Source organism: Procambarus clarkii, chromosome 18 (genome assembly GCF_040958095.1).
Source record: "Procambarus clarkii isolate CNS0578487 chromosome 18, FALCON_Pclarkii_2.0, whole genome shotgun sequence".
Lineage (NCBI taxonomy): Eukaryota > Metazoa > Arthropoda > Malacostraca > Decapoda > Cambaridae > Procambarus > Procambarus clarkii.
In genome coordinates, this window is record NC_091167.1 from 13,573,953 (window position 1) to 13,595,972 (window position 22,020).

The window sequence follows — 22,020 nt, forward strand, 5'->3', positions numbered from 1 at the left end:
CTAGCGGTTTGCAGCAACCTAAACCTAGCATGCAACGCGGCTGCTGCCTGCACTCTCATATCAGTATCAGAGGCTTGGGTGAACTGGAGCATGAACAGACAACAAACATCACATGACTCTGGGTCAAAGGAATTACCGACCCAACAGGCAGCACGGCGGAGGCAAAACCGGTAAGTGTCACCCTGATGCAAGGAAACAGCAACCTTCAACCTCTCAAGACACGAGGGGGGGGGGCTCAGGGGTCATATCCATCGGACTACATAGCCCCCTCGGGGTTTCCCAGGGCCCTTAGCCTTGGTGTCATGCTAAGGGAAGCTCAGGCAGGGTACTGCGAACCAGCGCCCAAGTCTACCAAACAAACCTCTAAAAGCTGAGCCTCCGGGACGTGTCCACTCACGGGGGCCTAGTGGGAGACACCACCAAAACAATATAAAAATGCAAATCCCACCCAGGGAAGGGAATAACAGGGAGACCCTCCTACCAGGCAGAAAACAAAAACAAAAGAAAAATCTTGCAAGAGGACAACGTACCCGAGCAGAACAGAGCCAGCCGCTATAATGTTAAATGACTAGCTGTGCAGTACCCTGTGCCCCTACCAGTGACAAAAACCACCCCTACCCAGGGATTCACAAGGGCGAGAAAACCCCAGCAGACCCCAAGGGCAGCCCAGTACCGAGCAGTAAAAGGCACCACGGGAGCAGATCCCAAGGTGACTTGTGGAAGGAGGCTCCAAGCCCCAAGGGCAATACTTACCGGGCACCTAGGGAAGGCAGTCCTAGGCACATGCAGCCCAAGTACCTTGGAAAATCATCCTGGCTCACACACCCCCTGGAGAGACAGTCTACGCCACCAAACACAGGACCGAGACAAAAGAACTCTGTAGCCAGAGGCACGTGACGACACCAGACCCATCAGCCAAGAACTAGTGTTGGGTCGCCGGCGCGAGAGGTCTGGGGCTTCCCCTTCCCCCTCCCGGGGAGGGGGGTGGGGGTGCGCAGACGGTGGTGCAGCAACATGATGACGTCATGCTCATTTGCTAATTTTTGTTTGGGGAGCTCTGTCCACTTGTTCAGCTTTTGGTAGCAATAGTTTACCAGAATAGGGGATTGTTTTGGGGCGCCTGTCCTGGTCGATGGCAGACATAGAATGCTCCCAACCACAGGGGGTTTCTATAGGCCATTGCTCCTTGTGCCTCTTCTGAGGGGGCCAGGTTCTGGCTCGTGGTCCCCGGTAGGCAAGAACTCCAAGCACTTTGACTGATGCCAGAAAGTTATATATATCCATTCAGCCTGGATAGCTCCGGGAAGCCGAAGGGGCTCCCCCCAGAAATGTTGCAATAACCAATGTTGAATGTTCCAATCATTCAGTGTCAAAACATGAAGTGACATAGAACAGCATCATTGGAACATGAAAATATTAAATAGGTCTGATTCAATGAGACCTATTTGTCAGTGATGATGTCAGTGATAACTGAATTAAAAGAAATGATGGCAAGCAAATTTTACCATACAAAAAATTGGGATACTACAACAGATGACAGAAAAAAGCAATATCATTAGAATGGTAAAGAACAGGTTTCTTTTCCAAGTGTGTATGGTAACTGTTGTGTGGTAGATACAAACCTGGGAAGAGCCACAACTCATCACTTGGCACTACAGTATGAATAAGGTCACACAACCCATCCTCTCAAGGATTCCCAACATCACTAAACTGATGTAAATGAAAAACTGGACATAACATCAATTCTGAGAGCTGCCGTGATTTTTGGTAAATCAGTTTTGGCCTTAGGGAATTTATACATAAAAATGTGATGTACTACTCGAGAGGATGGGTTGGGTCACATGTGGCCCCAGTCAAGTGGCACTCCAATGAGACTATGGTTACATGTGACCCTGGTACCAGAATGAAAGGCTTCTCATAATAAATTTGTAGGTGCCCGAGATGTGCTTGTCTAATTTTTACTTTGAATTCAATTTAAATACTCCTGTGATACTTACAGACCCAAAGTTTACTTGGGAACTCTACATTATGTTCTTTAACAGCCAATTCTCGAGCTTCTTCGAGGGTCTCTCTAGCAGCCTCCGATCCTTTCTTGTGAACAAATTTTAGTTGATTGATGGCATCATCGATCCTAAGCCCACGTACTAAGCAGGCCACATACCACATTTTTTTAGGACTGTACTTGATATTTGACTTCATGTGACACAAAAACTGAAACAATACATGTGCTTGTAAATCATTATCAAATATACAAACAATCTGCAGACTATTTAAAAATTAAAGGAGTACATACCTGTACTCCAGGCACATTCAGGACAGTACAATGAAATACTTTTACAACATAAGAATAAAGCCAGGAAGAATACAAATGTCTGAAGTAATTCTGTATACATGTTCACTACTAATGAGCACAATGACTACATGCACATCTCATGGGAAAATACCACTCACTGCTGGTCTTTGTTCCTCTCCGAATGGAGTTGGAGGGTACACCGTCTTATTGTGCATCATCCAACCAAAAGCATTCTTCCTCTTGTCCCACATCAACACTGATGAGGTGTGAAGCCCGCATCTCTGAAATAAAATACATCTTAAACATAAATCATATGATGGATAGAGCTGGCAAGTTTCCTCTCACCTAACTAATGCCTCTGTTCACCTAGGAGTAAATAAGTACCAGAGAGTTTGTCAACTGTTGTGGGATCGCATTTGGGGGTCAGCAGTTCAACCTTGGGGGGACCTCAATATAAACTCAAAGTGCAAATACTGAATACACAAACTTCCTGCCCCCGACAGGGGGAATTATTATATACACAGACTTCCTGTGCCCCGATAAAATTTATTACTGTATTATTATGTTGCAGTAATTATTTATTCATTCATTTATGTACTGTATATGCATCCTATAGTACAGATCCTGGGTTCGATCCCCAGACGGGCCAGAAATGGTTGTTCATGTTTCCTTTCACCTGATGCCTCTGTTCACCTAGTAGTAAATAGTAATCTGGGAATTGGGCAACTATTGTATGTTACATCCAGGTTAAGGTCAGCAGTTATCCCTAGGGTATATCGGTACGCTTAAGTACGGGCTCCCCGTCCCTAAAAATAGGAATTACTGTATATTCTAGCACAAGTAGAGAGGGATAATTACCTAAGTGTAATTACATAAACATGAGAGCATGGGGGTAACGGGATGATGATGAGATGATCTCATCCCAGGATGAGAGCTCCACTTGTGGTATCTTGTCTTCCCAGTACTCTTTATTATACTATACTGTATGACACTTTGAAACTCCTGTACAGTACTGTACTAATGGTTTTAGCTTCCACCACATTTAAAGAAAATCAAGAACTATCTGTAGCCAAGCCATGTAAAGTGGCTACACTTGAGTAACAGTGAACAATAATTTACTGAGCAGTAAATTATTACACCACATTCTAATCCACACAGTGAGTGAAGGAATGAATTTCTCTCTCACATTTAAAATTACACACCAGTTAACCATTCCTAAGAGTTATCAATGCTCGTGAGATCAATTTTCAAAGTTTCAAGAGGTTGAATGAGAGTTCTCCAATAACTGGTAAAATTACTTATATATTATTATATAATGTTAATTATCTGGCTTTTTATTAACTTTCAAAAATTGGCAAGTTATTCTTTTAGTAAGCTTTTTGTAAATAAGGCAGTTTTAAAAGCCAAAAATATAATCATTATCAGTACTGGAGACATGATACAGTATACCATGGCTTCATGTTATACACTTAGAGCAGTAACCACATTTTTCCCAGAGCTGATGCCCACAGACCCGGGTCTGTTCGGAGACAGACAACTTTGTCGGAAACATTATCATTATTTTCAGAAAATCTCCACATTTAGAATTTTCTCTAGAAATGTATATAATAATATTAAACAAAACTGTCCCCGTACTTGTTAACACATAAATAAACCAAGAGTACTATACTTGTCACTCACAGTAGAACCTGTATTTGCTGACAGAACACCTAAAGACTGGAGACTTGGCTGTCCAACTGCTCCAGTGAAATATACTTTGCTTGCCAAGAGACCACTGGCTCTGGAAGCACTCACTGCCAACGTCCGTAGCCCTGCGAGCAAGACAAATATGACAGAGCATAACATTGGGTACATCACTGAACACTCATTAATTAATAATACTGTATTTAAAAAAATATCTTCCCTTACTTTGCATGTAAATATGCAACTTAGGTTCATTCAACGTCAAAGTCGTCTAATTAACTGGAATCTACTACAGCATTAGTTAATATACATTATGAGGTTGAATTTTGATAGTTAATAATTTTAGAACAAAACTCCACTTGTTGAGATTGACATTAACACTTTCACGGGCCAACGTCAATCGCTCGACCTGTCCAAGTGGTTTTGGGCGTTCCGCAGGAGCGAACGGTAATACTGAAAAGTGTATACTATTTTCAACTTTACCTTAATTCTTGTCCTAGGTTTTTCAATTTTGTATCAATATGTTCACAATAGAATGCTCTACAGGACTAAAAGCATATACACTCCAGAAACCTGGCTTACCACCCGCAGCAAACGGAGAAAGTGAGAGAAAGTTACCCGGGAGCGAACAAGAGCGATAAAATGTGTACACTCTTTTCACTTTGGTCACCTCAATTTTCGTCTTAGGTCTTTCATTTTGGTATCACTGTGTTCGCAATAAAATCCCCAACAGGAATATAGGCATATAATGTCAAAAACCGTGGCGCGCTCCACCCACCGACGTGATGAAAGCAGGTGATGAGAGCAGGGAGGAGCGCCGGGCCTTCCATTAGAGAGCGGTAATACTTAAAAGTGTATGCTCTTTTCAACTTTGTCATCTCAATTCTCATCCTAGGTTTTCCAATTTGATATCAATGTGTTCACAATAGAATTCTCTATACAATTAAATGCATATGAAGTCCGAAAGCCCAGCGTACCACCTGCATGAAACAGAGAAAGTGAGAGAAAGTTACCCAGGAGCGCTAAAGGGCAATGAAATGTGTACTCTTTTCACTTTGGTCTTTCATTTTTGTATCATTGTGTTCGCAATAGAATTCCCTACAGGAGTATATGCAAATATAATGTCCAAAAGTCCGGTGTACCACCCACAGCAAACAGAGAAAGTGACAGCACGTTACCTCCATGAGCGCTCATCAAGAGCAATAAATTGGGTTTACTCTTTTTAACTTTGTTACTTCAATTCTCGTCCTAGGTCTTTCATTTTGGTATCAATGTATTCGCAATGAAATTTCCTACAGGCGTATATGCATATAATGTCCAAAACCACGGCGCACCTCTCCCTCATCCAAGCTGAAAGCAGGTCAATTTTTTTTTTATTTTTGACTCCATACTTCATCATGAGTGGAAATAAGGTACTAAAATTTTGACTCCATACTTCGTCATCGGTGGACGAAAGTGTTAATATAGTATATACTGATTAATGCCGACACTTGTAGAGTTCCGATACTAGGAAATGGCAAGAGTTGCTGAAATCAACTGGACTGTACAGGGAATCATGTGTGTGTGTTAGGAATAAGACATACAGTATAATGTAATTCTTCAGGTTAATCTTTCCCTAGTTAGGCCCCATTTACACAACTCGGTTTAATTTCATACACCATACTATAGTCTGAACGTAAATGTTCTTAAATACAGTACAACCTCGATTCAACGAATCTCTGGCTAGTTCGCACACTTTTCAGGCCGGATTTACTCACCCGGTTCAACAAACAATGGTTCGGATTTGCTTACGATGTCGAGACAGAGTTCACAGTCTGATGGAAAACTTTCTCATTTTATCACAGATTACAATTAATAATGCCTTCATAAGACAAGTTGGATCACACAAGTGTACCACACAACAAGTGAACCATATGAACCAAACACCAGTCAGAATGGTCCACACAAGTGAACCATATGAACCAAACACCAGCCAGAATGGTCCACACAAGTGAACGACCGAGTTTCAATGATTTTCGTTCACTGATTTGTGGGACACATTTCTCAGTAAACTAATTTAAAGGCTGAAGCATGAATAGCTAGCTAATGTGTTGAAATCTTCTTATATACATTTTCTGTGATGAAACAAGATGAGTGAGGGTGGACAGATATGGGAATACTGTACAGTAAACCTCACTTTACAGTGAGGTTTCACTCACTTTCGTCTGTGTGTCGTCATAGTTCAGCGACCCATGACTTTGAACGTTTCAGATTAATAAATCATTTCTAAAACTGGTGTTTTAATAACTCTTTATTATCCTAATTAAACTAAACTAAATAAAACCAAAAATGTACTGTAATATGATAGGTATCTGCTATTTGAGAAATTGTTCATGTTATTGGCAGCAGAACTCCAGCGCAAGTGGACGGGTCTAATCCGTGTGCACACAACACCATGCGTGTTTTGTTCGATTCGTCACCACAGCTCAGTGACATACGGCTTCGAAATAATAAAATTAATAAATCAGTTCTAAAATAAGTATTTTTATAGCTCTTATTATCGTAATAATGTTACTAAACTAAATATATAACCAAAAATATATAATTTGATGTAAATCAAATATTTGAGAGAAATTTATGTTACTGGATCTGGCTTAAACACCAGCCTACTGTAAGGTGCACATATAGACCTATTCTGCGTTCGTACAGTATGCACCCAGTGCCCTTAGCTTTGTCTGCGATTGATGTACAGTATTTATCCGCCGGTGGAGGAATAATCATGGAATTTACCATTTTTTTACTACAGCTGTATTGTTATACAACAAAATGTCTCAGGGGCTTACTAATTGTGCCTTATTAATGCCAAAAATGAAGCAATATTTTGCAAGAACTAGTAGCAGAAAATCAACCAGGACGAGCACAGCCGTACCCAGCACGAGCACAGCCATACCCAGCACGAGCACAGTTATACCCAGCACGAGCACAGCCGTACCCAGCACGAGCACAGCCGTACCCAGCACGAGCACAGCCGTACCCAGCACGAGCACAGCCGTACCCAGCACGAGCACAGCCGTACCCAGCACGAGCACAGCTGTACCCAGCACTGGTACAACAGCAGCCTGTACCAGCTCAGAAGCAGCTGAAGCCACAGCTGCAGCGAGCACCAGCAAAGCTGATGCAAAGATCTAAACACATCGTGTGTGGCGTGAACAGTTAGAACAAGTGTTAAATTGAAGTGTGTACATAGTGTTAAAATTAAAGTTGCAGTAATTTTAGTGAACAATAGTTTTCATAAACTGAATTGTAGTACTCAACATACAGCAGAACTACTTAATCAGCACAGTGTTAACAGTATAATACACTACAGTATGTATTTACTGTACAGCATTCACAACTCCATGAGACTTTATGATGGACATAACTCCAATAATAAGGTAAATAACAGATACAACACAGTATTTTTTAGTAGGGTAATAATATATAGGTATATAATATGATAATGTATTTTTATTGTATACAAGAAAAAAAAGAGACACCAACGCAAATGCCTCCTAAAGGTCACCTCTTGCAACGCATCCAACGCTCCAAACACACTGAGGTGGGTCCCATATAGTGTGTTGAGTCGAGGTTGTACTGTACTTGACATCTGTAATTTATAGTGCTACAACCCTTTATATACATAATTATCCATACCTAATACTGTAAGAAATGTTACTGGCAAGCTGCAATACTAGCATGCTGTAACACACTACAGTGACCAGCTGCAACACACTACAGTGACCAGCTGCAACACACTACAGTGACCAGCTGTAACACACTACAGTGACCAGCTGCAACACACTACAGTGACCAGCTGCAACACACTACAGTGACCAGCTGTAACACACTACAGTGACCAGCTGCAACACACTACAGTGACCAGCTGCAACACACTACAGTGACCAGCTGCAACACACTACAGTGACCAGCTGCAACACACTACAGTGACCAGCTGCAACACACTACAGTGACCAGCTGTAACACACTACAGTGACCAGCTGTAACACACTACAGTGACCAGCTGCAACACACTACAGTGACCAGCTGCAACACACTACAGTGACCAGCTGCAACACACTACAGTGACCAGCTGCAACACACTACAGTGACCAGCTGCAACACACTACAGTGACCAGCTGTAACACACTACAGTGACCAGCTGCAACACACTACAGTGACCAGCTGCAACACACTACAGTGACCAGCTGCAACACACTACAGTGACCAGCTGCAACACACTACAGTGACCAGCTGCAACACACTACAGTGACCAGCTGCAACACACTACAGTGACCAGCTGCAACACACTACAGTGACCAGCTGCAACACACTACAGTGACCAGCTGCAACACACTACAGTGACCAGCTGCAACACACTACAGTGACCAGCTGCAACACACTACAGTGACCAGCTGCAACACACTACAGTGACCAGCTGCAACACACTACAGTGACCAGCTGCAACACACTACAGTGACCAGCTGTAACACACTACAGTGACCAGCTGCAGCACACTACAGTGACCAGCTGCAACACACTACAGTGACCAGCTGCAACACACTACAGTGACCAGCTGCAACACACTACAGTGACCAGCTGTAACACACTACAGTGACCAGCTGCAACACACTACAGTGACCAGCTGTAACACACTACAGTGACCAGCTGCAACACACTACAGTGACCAGCTGCAACACACTACAGTGACCAGCTGCAACACACTACAGTGACCAGCTGCAACACACTACAGTGACCAGCTGCAACACACTACAGTGACCAGCTGCAACACACTACAGTGACCAGCTGTAACACACTACAGTGACCAGCTGCAACACACTACAGTGACCAGCTGCAACACACTACAGTGACCAGCTGTAACACACTACAGTGACCAGCTGCAACACACTACAGTGACCAGCTGCAACACACTACAGTGACCAGCGGCAACACACTACAGTGACCAGCTGTAACACACTACAGTGACCAGCTGCAACACACTACAGTGACCAGCTGCAACACACTACAGTGACCAGCTGCAACACACTACAGTGACCAGCTGCAACACACTACAGTGACCAGCTGCAACACACTACAGTGACCAGCTGCAACACACTACAGTGACCAGCTGCAACACACTACAGTGACCAGCTGTAACACACTACAGTGACCAGCTGCAACACACTACAGTGACCAGCTGCAACACACTACAGTGACCAGCGGCAACACACTACAGTGACCAGCTGTAACACACTACAGTGACCAGCTGCAACACACTAGTCTACAGTGACCAGCTGCAACACACTAGTCTACAGTGACCAGCAGCAACACACTAGTCTACAGTGACCAGCTGCAACACACTAGTCTACAGTGACCAGCTGCAACACACTAGTCTACAGTTACCAGCTGCAACACACTAGTCTACAGTTACCAGCAGCAACACACTAGTCTACAGTGACCAGCTGCAACACACTAGTCTACAGTGACCAGCTGCAACACACTAGTCTACAGTGACCAGCTGCAACACACTAGTCTACAGTGACCAGCTGCAACACACTAGTCTACAGTGACCAGCTGCAACACACTAGTCTACAGTGACCAGCAGCAACACACTAGTCTACAGTGACCAGCTGCAACACACTAGTCTACAGTGACCAGCTGCAACACACTACAGTGACCAGCTGCAACACACTACAGTGACCAGCTGTAACACACTACAGTGACCAGCTGCAACACACTACAGTGACCAGCTGCAACACACTACAGTGACCAGCTGCAACACACTACAGTGACCAGCTGCAACACACTACAGTGACCAGCTGCAACACACTACAGTGACCAGCTGCAACACACTACAGTGACCAGCTGCAACACACTACAGTGACCAGCTGCAACACACTACAGTGACCAGCTGCAACACACTACAGTGACCAGCTGCAACACACTACAGTGACCAGCTGCAACACACTACAGTGACCAGCTGCAACACACTACAGTGACCAGCTGTAACACACTACAGTGACCAGCTGCAGCACACTACAGTGACCAGCTGCAGCACACTACAGTGACCAGCTGCAACACACTACAGTGACCAGCTGCAACACACTACAGTGACCAGCTGCAACACACTACAGTGACCAGCTGCTAACACACTACAGTGACCAGCTGCAACACACTACAGTGACCAGCTGTAACACACTACAGTGACCAGCTGCAACACACTACAGTGACCAGCTGCAACACACTACAGTGACCAGCTGCAACACACTACAGTGACCAGCTGCAACACACTACAGTGACCAGCTGCAACACACTACAGTGACCAGCTGCAACACACTACAGTGACCAGCTGTAACACACTACAGTGACCAGCTGCAACACACTACAGTGACCAGCTGCAACACACTACAGTGACCAGCTGTAACACACTACAGTGACCAGCTGCAACACACTACAGTGACCAGCTGCAACACACTACAGTGACCAGCGGCAACACACTACAGTGACCAGCTGTAACACACTACAGTGACCAGCTGCAACACACTACAGTGACCAGCTGCAACACACTACAGTGACCAGCTGCAACACACTACAGTGACCAGCTGCAACACACTACAGTGACCAGCTGCAACACACTACAGTGACCAGCTGCAACACACTACAGTGACCAGCTGCAACACACTACAGTGACCAGCTGCAACACACTACAGTGACCAGCTGTAACACACTACAGTGACCAGCTGCAACACACTACAGTGACCAGCTGCAACACACTACAGTGACCAGCGGCAACACACTACAGTCACCAGCTGCAACACACTAGTCTACAGTGACCAGCTGCAACACACTAGTCTACAGTGACCAGCAGCAACACACTAGTCTACAGTGACCAGCTGCAACACACTAGTCTACAGTGACCAGCTGCAACACACTAGTCTACAGTTACCAGCTGCAACACACTAGTCTACAGTTACCAGCAGCAACACACTAGTCTACAGTGACCAGCTGCAACACACTAGTCTACAGTGACCAGCTGCAACACACTAGTCTACAGTGACCAGCTGCAACACACTAGTCTACAGTGACCAGCTGCAACACACTAGTCTACAGTGACCAGCTGCAACACACTAGTCTACAGTGACCAGCAGCAACACACTAGTCTACAGTGACCAGCTGCAACACACTAGTCTACAGTGACCAGCTGCAACACACTAGTCTACAGTGACCAGCTGCAACACACTAGTCTACAGTGACCAGCTGCAACACACTAGTCTACAGTGACCAGCAGCAACACACTAGTCTACAGTGACCAGCAGCAACACACTAGTCTACAGTGACCAGCTGCAACACACTAGTCTACAGTGACCAGCAGCAACACACTACAGTGACCAGCAGTGACTAGTCTACAGTGAAAACACTTGCCTACGAAGACCTGACCTAGCCTTCACCCCGCCACACCTTGCTATATAATAATGCACAACATATAAATGCAAGTCCTTGTATCCGTCTCCCTTCACTGGGCCATTATAAACCTCAGAGTACTGACAAAGGGCGGGAAAAGCAAGCACAATGTAGAGTAAATATTTTGCTCCTCACCGACAACACGGGCGATGGAGGCCGCCATCTTGCCACTGAAGGTAGCCTCGGTATAAAGGTAACCTTACTGTAAAGGTAACCTCAGTGTAAAGGTATCCACCATTAATTATAAATATATTTCGTATGGATTTTGTCTTTATATATGAAATTCAAGATATGTAATTAATTATAAAAAGACTGTCATTCCCATTAGACAAATCAAATCAAATCGTTTATTTAGGTAAAGTAAATTAAAGTAAATTTTATTCAGGAAAGTACATACATAGTTGATTTACAAACATAATGTTGGATTTATAGATAGAGCTAGTACATACAATACCTAAAGCCACTAGTAGACTTAATCAAACTAGAAATGCTCTACAAATCAAGGGACCCAGAATGTGGAATGACCTTCCCGATCATGTTAAAGACTGTACCTCTCTCAACCAGTTTAAGGTAAAAACGAAGCACTACCTAATAAATTCCCTGTAACCTACCTTACCCCTCTATTGTCAACCCATGTCTGTTTTGTTGTTTTTTTTAAACGCTGTTTGTCGACCTAATTGTTATTTGTGCTGCTTTTTCCGCCATGTTCTCCCCTTTTTTGTCTTTATTTTTATTTGTTCTCAACACATTTTATTCTTTATACTCAATTAGTATTAAGTTTTAGTCATTAATGTTTTTCCTGACCGAAACGCTTTGCGTAATAGTGGCTTTAGGCATTGTATGTACTAGATCTATCTATAAATTGATCAAATTTTGGAAAATCTCTTGTATGTATGTACCTTACCTGAATAAACATTTTATTTTTATTTATTTTAGTACGCACACCGTTTCGGGCAAGGTGAGGTGGGGAAAAAAACACTTAGACTAAAAACTTAATAGTAATTGAGCTTAAAGCAGTCTCCGTGGTGTAGTGGTAAGACACTCGCCTAGCGTTCCGCGAGCGCTATGTCATGGGTTCGTATCCTGGCCGGGGAGGATTTACTGGGCGCAATTCCTTAACTGTAGCCTCTGTTTAACGCAACAGTAAAATGTGTACTTGGATGAAAAAACGATTCTTCGCGGCAGGGGATCGTATTCCAGGGACCATAGGATTAAGGACTTGCCCGAAACGCTACGCGTACTAGTGGCTGTACAAGAATGTAACAACTCTTGTATATATCTCAAAAAAAATAAAAAATAAAGTATAAATTGCGGTGAAAGAAAAAAAATGTTCAAGGTACAGTTAGGTTCTGCTGGCGATTATATATATTCAACCCGTCCTCGACTCAAGTCCATTACATCGTTGATGTGATGACTTATACTGAATTTTATAACTAGCTCATCAAGATTGTAACTTGCTTAGCTAAATGAATTGTGGGGTTCAGTCCCTGAGCCCATTATGTGCCTCTGTAACCCTTTCCACTACCGCCCACAAGATGGGCATGGGGTGCATAATAAATGAACTAAACTAACTAAACTAACTAACTAGAAAAAAAAAGATAAAAAAGGGGAGGAAAATGGTAGAAAATAGCCAATATAAAAGTTGGTTAACAAACAACATTTATCCAGAGATTTATTTGATTTGGGGGGCAATAAATCCTCAAATCAAATAAATCTCAGGATAAACAATACCCAAATTTGTAACAAAGTAGATGGCAAATTCCTTGGCGTTCTCATTGACCAGAAGCTGAATTTCCAGGGACACATTCTAAATATATCAAAAAAAGTTTCAAAAACTGTTGGCATTCTTTCTAATATCAGATGATGCAATTATTAGTCTCCTTGATATTATTTACTCAGCCCTTGACAAAAATGAGTTTCCGATTGGACTCTTCATTGACCTGAGAAAGGCCTTTGATACTGTTAATCACGATTACCTCTTATGTAAACTCCATCATTATGGAATCCGAGGCCATGCACTGGACTATATCCAATCCTATCTTAGTGATAGACACCAATGTGTAGCCATCAATAATATAACCTCTCCCATTCTACCAATAACCGTTGGAGTGCCACAGGGCAGCATCTTGGGACCTCTTCTATTTCTTATATACATCAATGATCTGCTTAATGTCTCTAACATTCTGAAACCTATTTTGTTTGCTGATGATACTACCCTCATCTATTCAGACCCCAACCCACAAACACTAAATGATGTTGTTAATAATGAACTAAAAAAAAGTCCACTTATGGATGTCAACCAACAAAATAACACTTAACATAGAAAAGACCTACTACATCCTATTTGGAAGCAAATCTACAAATGCAATTCAGCTTCAGATAGACAATGTAAACATTAGCAATAAAAATGATGGAAAGTTTCTTGGCCTATTCCTAGACAAGAGACCCAACTTCAGTACCCACATACAACACATAACTAAGAAAGTCTCTAAAACAGTTGGTATACTCTCCAAAATCAGATATTATGTACCTAACTCTGCTCTCATCTCTCTATATTATGCACTAATCTATCCCTATCTCAACTATGGTATCTGTGCATGGGGTTCAACCACTGCAAACCACCTCAAGTCCATCATCACCCAGCAAAAATCTGCTATCAGAATAATATCAAGCTCTGCTTTCAGACAACACTCAGCTCACTTGTTTAACTCCCTAAACATGCTAAACATAATCTCACTCTATAAATTCTCTTGTGTCAACTACATTTACAAAACCCTGTTCTTAAATGCAAATCCTGCTCTGAAACTCTTCCTGGACAGATGTAATAGGACCCATTATCACCACACCAGAAATAAATATCTCTTTGATATCCCCAGAGTTAAACTTAATCTGTGTAAACACTCTATGCAAATAAAGGGACCCAGTTTATGGAACTCACTCCCTATTGAATTGAAAAGCTGTCCAACTTTTACATCATTCAAAATCAATACTAAAAAGTACCTAATTTCATCTTCATAGTTTTTCACTTTTTGCCTTAAAATTGCACTGTATCTATTGCTACCCAGTCTCCCAACCTTTATGTTCCCAATTTGAACATCTTTACCATTGTGATCATTGTTGTCTTATATGTGCTGTCAATCTGCTGTATGGTGTCTATTAATCTTGTTTAAATTACTAATCAAGCTGTCACTGTAATCACTCAGAGCTTTAATATAACAATGTGCTTTAATATACTTACTAAGCTCTCTCATCTCATTTTTCTCTTGCAATGTATCTTTATCATTTATCAATTCTGATAGAAATTACCTACTTAAAATTATCTGTTAGATTAAGGACCTGCCCGAAACGCTGCGCGTACTAGTGGCTTTACAAGAGTGTAAATACTGTACTATCCAATGTATTCTCACAAACCCAATGTACCTTCTTGTATATATAAATAAATAAAATAAATAAATAAATAAATAAATATTATGTACCTCGCCCTGCCCTGGTGACGCTCTAGTACTCCCTCATCTATCCTTATCTCAACTATGATATTTGTGCTTGGGGTTCTACTACCCAAAATCATCTACGTCCTCTAATTACTCAACACAAAGCCGCTATTAGGACAATATCCAACTCTGGCCCTGACATCGCTCGGTACCCTTACTCAAATCTCTGAATATGTTAGATATCTCTGCACATCCTCTCATGTAAGGTAAGGTAACCAAACCGGGAAGGCTATGTAGCACCATCAAAGTGCGAAATAATCAGAGGGCACTAAATATCACCAAGAATGCCAATACGAGAACAGAAACGCATAAGACGAACGATATCAAAAGTATTCGATTCACCTAGAATTCTATCGAGGGACAAGTGACCGCGAGGGACAGTCGGAAAGCAAGACACACGCTCGTCCTGGAAGTCAGGACATTCAACAAGGATATGCACGACTGTAAGAGGGACAACGCAATTCGGACAATAAGGAGCAGGGCGGCACTCCATTAAGTGACCGTGGGTTAAGCGAGTATGGCCAACCAGCAGCCGTGCCAAAGCAGTTTCCCACCACCGGTTACGGTGGTAGGAAGAAGGCCACGGGGACACACTACGTTTGAGAGTACGCAGCTTGTTATTAACCACAGAGGACCAACAACCCTGCTAACGGGCAAGAATGGAGGAATGAATAACAGGATAAAAGTCGGAATAAGGAATACCTTTACGGGAGATGGGACAAGAACGGATAGCTTCCTTAGCGGCAGCATCCGCACGCTCATTGAAAAAAATACCAATATCGCTGGGAACCCAGCAAAACTCTACTGATTTAAATTTACTAGAAATAAGAAACAGCCAATGTTGAATCTCGATGACCACCGGATGGACAGGATTAAAGGACCCTAGAGCCATGAGGGCACTACGAGAATCAACTACAACCACAAAGGAGGAATGAGAATGAGAAAGCAAGAGACGAAGAGCATAGAGAATAGCATAAAGTTCTGCCGTAAAGACGCTAGCCTCCGAAGAGAGGCGACACATATAAGTACGGTCAGGGAAAAACAACAGAGTAGCCCACACCATCCACAGACTTAGACCCCATCGGTGAAGATGGAAATAGAGTGGGAGTGCGAAGAAAATTGCTCAAGGAAGAGGCTTTTCAGAATTGTAGGAGGGGTAAAGGCTTTAGTAATACAAGTCAAGGACGTACAAAACTTGGGAAGGGGGACTCTCCACGGAGGTAAGGAAGGATCAATACGAGGAGAAACATTAGAAATATGAACAGAAAGAGAATCCTGTAAGCGAGATAACCGGACAGAAAGTGGGAGACGATGAAGAGGAACAGGAACTACAGGAGGAGGAAAAGTCAATGCACGACAGAGGCGAGAGGAAGGCTGTTGGAAGGACCGCGTAAGATAGCGAAGACAGTAGCGATCACGGCGGTCCTGAAGAGAGAGAAAGCCAGTGTCAACATACAAACTGAGGGCGGGAGTCGAACGAAAGGCACCAGAGCTGAGACGCAACCCAGTATGGTGCAAAGCATCAAGACGGCGAAGAGTAGTAGGAGAAGCAGAAGAGTATGCAGGGCAACCATAATCGAGTTTTGACAGGACGAGAGAGGAGTGCAAATAGAGGAGCGTGCGCCTATCTGCTCCCCAAGAAGTATGGGACAAAACCTTAAGGAGGTTAAGGGTCTTAGAGCATTCAACTCGGAGGTAAGAGATATGGGCTGACCAAGACAAACGAGTGTCAAAGACTAACCCCAAAAGCTTTGCGGAATCCCTGTACACAATGGGATGACCATAAAGCGACAAAGAGGGACGAAGAACGACATGCTTCCGAGTAAAAGTCATAGCACAAGTCTTAGACGTAGAGAACTTGAAGCCATGATCGGTAGCCCAAGACGACACAGCATCAATCGCAAGTTGAAGCCGCCGTTGAAGGAGAGGTGAATCATCACCCCGACAGCAAAGGGTAAGATCATCAACATAGAGAGCAGTGAAGACGCCAAAAGGAAGAGAGGAAAGAAGACCGTTGAGGGCAACTAGAAAAAGAGTAGTGCTCAGAACACTACCCTGGGGTACACCCTTATACTGCTGAAAAGGGGCAGAGAGAGCAGTACCAAGCCGCACACGAAAGGAACGACGGGAGAGGAAGCTCTGGAGGAAGAGAGGGAGGTTCCCACGAAGGCCAAAAGAATGAAGTTGAGACAATATGTTACCGCCAGGTAGTGTCGTAAGCCTTTTCCAGATCAAAAAGACGGCAACAACGGAGGTCTTCACAGCAAAAGCAGTACTAATATAGACCTCAAAGTTCACCAGGACATCCGTTGTGCTGCGGCACTTGCGAAAACCAAATTGAGAAGGGGAGAGGTGGTGATAGTGTTCTAAGAACCACGTTCAAAGAGCTTGCAGACACAACTCGTGAGGGCAATAGGGCGGAAGTCCTTGGGGGATAACCCGAGAGACCCTGGTTTCCGAACAGGAAGGACAACAGCATTGAGCCAGTCTTCAGGGACTGACGACGACTCCCAGATCCGATTGTACAGACTCAGTAAATACTGAGACGTGCACGGAGGGAGATGGCGAAGCATTTCATAATGAATGCCATCGGAGCCCGCTGCCGTAGAACCACAAAGGGCTAGGGCAGATTGAAGTTCAGAGAGAGAGAAGGGATCATTATAGGGAAGGTGAAGATAAGTACAGAAATTTAAAGGACGAGATTCAAGAAGAGGCTTACGAAGAAGGAAGGATTGGGGGAGATGAGAACCGGAACTAACAGAGGAGAAATGGGAACCCAGTTCGGTCGCAACCTGCAAAGGGTCCGCCACAGGAGCACCATGGAGGCGAAGGACCGGTGAGACATCAGGAACGAACTTACCCGCAATCTTGCGGATACACTTCCAGACCAGTGGGAGAGGAGTTTCGGACGTAACGGTAGAGACATAAGACGCCCAGCAAGCACGTTTAGCAGCACGGATGGTCCTACGAGCCACCGCACACGCCTTCCGAAACAAAAGAAAAGACAACCGTCTGCCGGCGGCGATGTCTCTTCCAGGTTGCACGCTTACAGCGGACAGCCCGAGCACAGTCCATACTCCACCAGGGAACACACTTCCGCATTCCCCGAGAGGAAGATAGATAGATAGATAGATAGATAGATAGATAGATAGATAGATAGATAGATAGATAGATAGATAGATAGATAGATAGATAGATAGATAGATAGATAGATAAATAGATAGATAGATAGATAGATAGATAGATAGATAGATAGATAGATAGATAAATAAATGTTTATTTAGGTAAGGTACATACATACAAGAGATTTTACAAAGAATGATGGATTTATAGATAGAGCTAGTACATACAATGCCTAAAGCCACTATTACGCAAAGCGTTTCGGGCATGAAAAACTTAAATGACTAAAGCTTAATACTAATTGAGCATAAAGAATAAAATGTGTTGAGAACAAATAAAAATAGAGATAAAAAGGGGAGAACATGGCTGAAAAAGCAACACAAATATAATTAGGTCGACAAACAGCGTCGTTTAAAAAAAACAGACATTGGTTGACAACAGAGGGGTAAGGTAGGTTACAGGGAATTTATTAGGTATAGCTTCGTTTTTATCTTAAACTGGTTGAGAGAGGAACAGTCTTTAACATGGTTTGGAAGGTCATTCCACATTCTGGGCCCCATGATTTGTAGAGCATTTCTAGTATAATTAAGTCGTACTCTTGGAATATCAAAACTGTATTTATTTCTGGTGTGGTGCTCATGGGTTCTGTTACAACCTTCAATGAAGCTTTTGAGGTCAGGATTGGCATTACAGTTCAGCGTTTTATATATGTATAATACACATGAGAGAATGTGCAGTGACTTAATATCTAACATATTCAGAGATTTGAGTAGGCCCAGCAAACATTTTCACGTTTTTAAAACATTCTAAAAACAACATTTCATTGTTTTCAGCACGTTTATAATTACGTTTTAAAAATGTTTTTTGAGAATTTTTATATATGACCTTAGAACGTAAATAAATAACATTTAAAAAAACCTTTTTATAATATTTTAATTACCTACAAAATAACGTTTAGGGTAAATTAGGGTATAATAATTTTTTAAATTATATCTGAAATAGAAAGGGAGAGAAAGAAAGAAGACATATCTGAGAAAGAAATGGACATCCTATATATGTACGTGTAAATTACAAATAAGTAGGGTACAAAAAGAGAATTAAAATATTATATTTATTTAAGATTGAGTAATACAACAAAATATATGTAATAGCTCGAAATATAGACTATATCTATAACAGAATATAAAAGTAAAAATCTAAAAATCTATAAAAATTTATATATGCAATATGTGAACACAATAGATTTCGTGATCAAGCAGGCTGTGATTCATGTCATGCTGAGTGAGATCAGCCTGACGTTACAAGCAGTTATTGTTACTTAAAACTAAAACAAGTAAAATTTCCCGAGTATACATATAACATTATAGTTTTTCTATGACTAAAAATAAAAATCTATAAATCAAAAGTTTAGGACTAATTAACTAAAAATAAAAATCTACAAGTGAATGTAAACACAGTCAAGTATAATATTCATGTAGAAAGAGAGAGAGAAGATTTCTTTCTTTCAGAGAAAGAAAGAGAAAAAGAAAGAGAAAGAAAACAAGAGAAAGAAAGAGAAAGAAAGAAAAAGAAAGAGAAAGAAAAAGAAACATAGAAAGAAAAAAGAAAGAGAGACAAAATGTATATTATTCAAGAGAACTTGACAATTAAGCACCTTCAAACAATTCATGATCAAGCAGGCTGTGATTCATGTCATGCTGAGATCAGTCTGACGTCACAAGCAGTTATTGTTACTTAAAACTAAAACAAGTAAAATTTCCTGAGTATACATTATATACTATATAACATAACACTATAGTTTTTCTATGACTAAAAATACAAATTATAAATCATTTATTCAAATTATAAAGTAAAATCTTAAAGTTTAGGACTAATTAACTAAAAATATAAATCTACAAGTGAATGTAAACACAGTTAAGTATAATATTCATGTAGAAAGTGAAAGATTTTTCTTTCTTTCAGAGAAAGAAAGAAATAGAAAAAGAAAGGGAAAAAGAAAGAGAAAGAAAGAGAAAAAGAAAGAAAGAAAGAGAAAGAAAACAAAAGAGAAAGAAAGAAAAAGAAAGATAGAAAGAAAAAAGAGAGAAAAAAAATATATTATTCAAGAAAACTTGACAATTAAGCACCTTCAAACAATTCATGATCAAGCAGGCTGTGATTCATGTCATGCTGAGATCAGTCTGACGTCACAAGCAGTTATTGTTACTTAAAACTAAAACAAGTAAAATTTCCTGAGTATACACTATATACTATAACACTATAGTTTTTCTATGACTAAAAATACAAATTGTAAATCATTTATTCAAATGTTAGCACCATGCAAGAAGAGAGGAGACAGAACAAAATTAAGGCAAGGGGAGAGAAGACAGAATAGAAACAACAGAGAGGGGAGAGAGAAATGAGAGAACATTGAAGAGAAGGGGAAGAGAAAGACAAGATAAGAAAAAGATACAAGATAAAAACGACGCAAGTGAATTCCACAAATGTAAAAAGTAAAGGAAGAGAGAAGCTAGAAGAGACAGAAAACGAGAGGTGTTAGAAGAGAGGAGGAAAGGAGAGATAAAAAGAGACAAGAAAAACAGGAGAGAAACGTAAAAGAAATTAAAAAAAAGGGACATTTGTGAGGAGAGAAAATAAAGAGACCAGAGAAGACCATATATCAAGAGTGAGGATAAACACTTAATTGTGAATTTTCTTAGTAGACATCCTCTGCCTCTTGTTGCCCCTCTTGTATACGAATCGTACTTGCAAGTTTTCCCTGAAAAGATATTAACAAAATTAATTAATATTTATTTGTTTATATAAATTACACACACACAAATATATATATATATATATATATATATATATATATATATATATATATATATATATATATTTATATATATATATATATATATATATATATATATATGTATATATATATATATGTATATATATGCGGAAAATCCACAGAGAAATATGAAATGAGGTGAACGTTTCGGCTTTGTTAAAGCCTTTGTCAACACCAGACTGATTGAGTCTGGTGTTGACAAAGGCTTTAACAAAGCCGAAACGTTCACCTCATTTCATATTTCTCTGTGGATTTTCCGCATAAAATGATCAGTGTTTTGTGATCGTCAATTGCATGTATATATATATATATATATATATATATATATATATATATATATATATATATATATATATATATGAGGGAAGGGGATGTTCCCTCCATGCTGGATATTATATTTACCAGGAAAGAGGAGAGATTTATCATTCAGTACCTCCCTCCCTTGGGTAAAAGTGACCATGTCTTTTTGGGACTAAAGTATGCAATGCATTATAATCTGGAAGAAAATGAGCTTGAAGCAGTTGAAAAACCTGATTTGTGGAGAGGTCATAATGGGGAACTCAGATATTTCCTTAAGGAATTTGACAGAAACACTTGCTGTTAAGACATTAGGACATCTTCGGACATTAGGACATCTTCAGAACGAGTGGATTTACAGGTCGAGAACTGGACATAAATAGGCAGGAGAGAATGGTGGAGTGAGGCGAGGTACAATACGTGGACACTGCAGAGGGCCTATTGGCCCATCCGATGCAGCAACCACACACAGGCCCAAACATAGATTGGGAGATGGCTTCTTCAATAATGAATTGTAAAAATACTTATAACAGAAACATAATTGGATCTGCTTTGATACAGATCACAAAAGAAAGTAAATTGAACATTAGCAGCGGTTTATATAACTTAGATCCATTTTTAATAGATCAATTAAAGGGCGATTTAAGTAGGATCATTGGAACACATTTGTCTCACTAATTCATTGTAAATATTTACTATTTTTATGCTATGATTATCCATGTTTGGGCCTGTGTGTGGTTCCTGCATCGGAAAAATTCTTGTTTCAATTTTCCTCCGTGGTCTGACACTGACTATCTATCTATCTATATATCTATCTATATATCTAT

The 22,020-nt window shown here is 41.2% G+C and overlaps 1 protein-coding gene across 2 annotated transcripts in view; it reads right to left on the reverse strand.

Annotated features, from left to right (window-relative positions):
* Positions 1-11,710, reverse strand: part of mRpL22 (mitochondrial ribosomal protein L22) — a 32,180-nt gene extending 20,470 nt beyond the window's left edge. For both annotated transcript variants that reach the window (XM_045736936.2, XM_045736937.2), the window contains exons 1-4: positions 11,588-11,710; positions 3,974-4,104; positions 2,452-2,574; positions 1,998-2,211 (exon numbers count right to left, since the gene is read on the reverse strand). In XM_045736936.2, coding sequence (XP_045592892.1) covers positions 1,998-2,211; positions 2,452-2,574; positions 3,974-4,104; positions 11,588-11,615 — 496 coding nt within the window. In that variant the 5' untranslated portion in view covers positions 11,616-11,710. The remainder of the gene's footprint in view (positions 1-1,997; positions 2,212-2,451; positions 2,575-3,973; positions 4,105-11,587) is intronic.
* Positions 11,711-22,020: the final 10,310 nt, after the last annotated feature.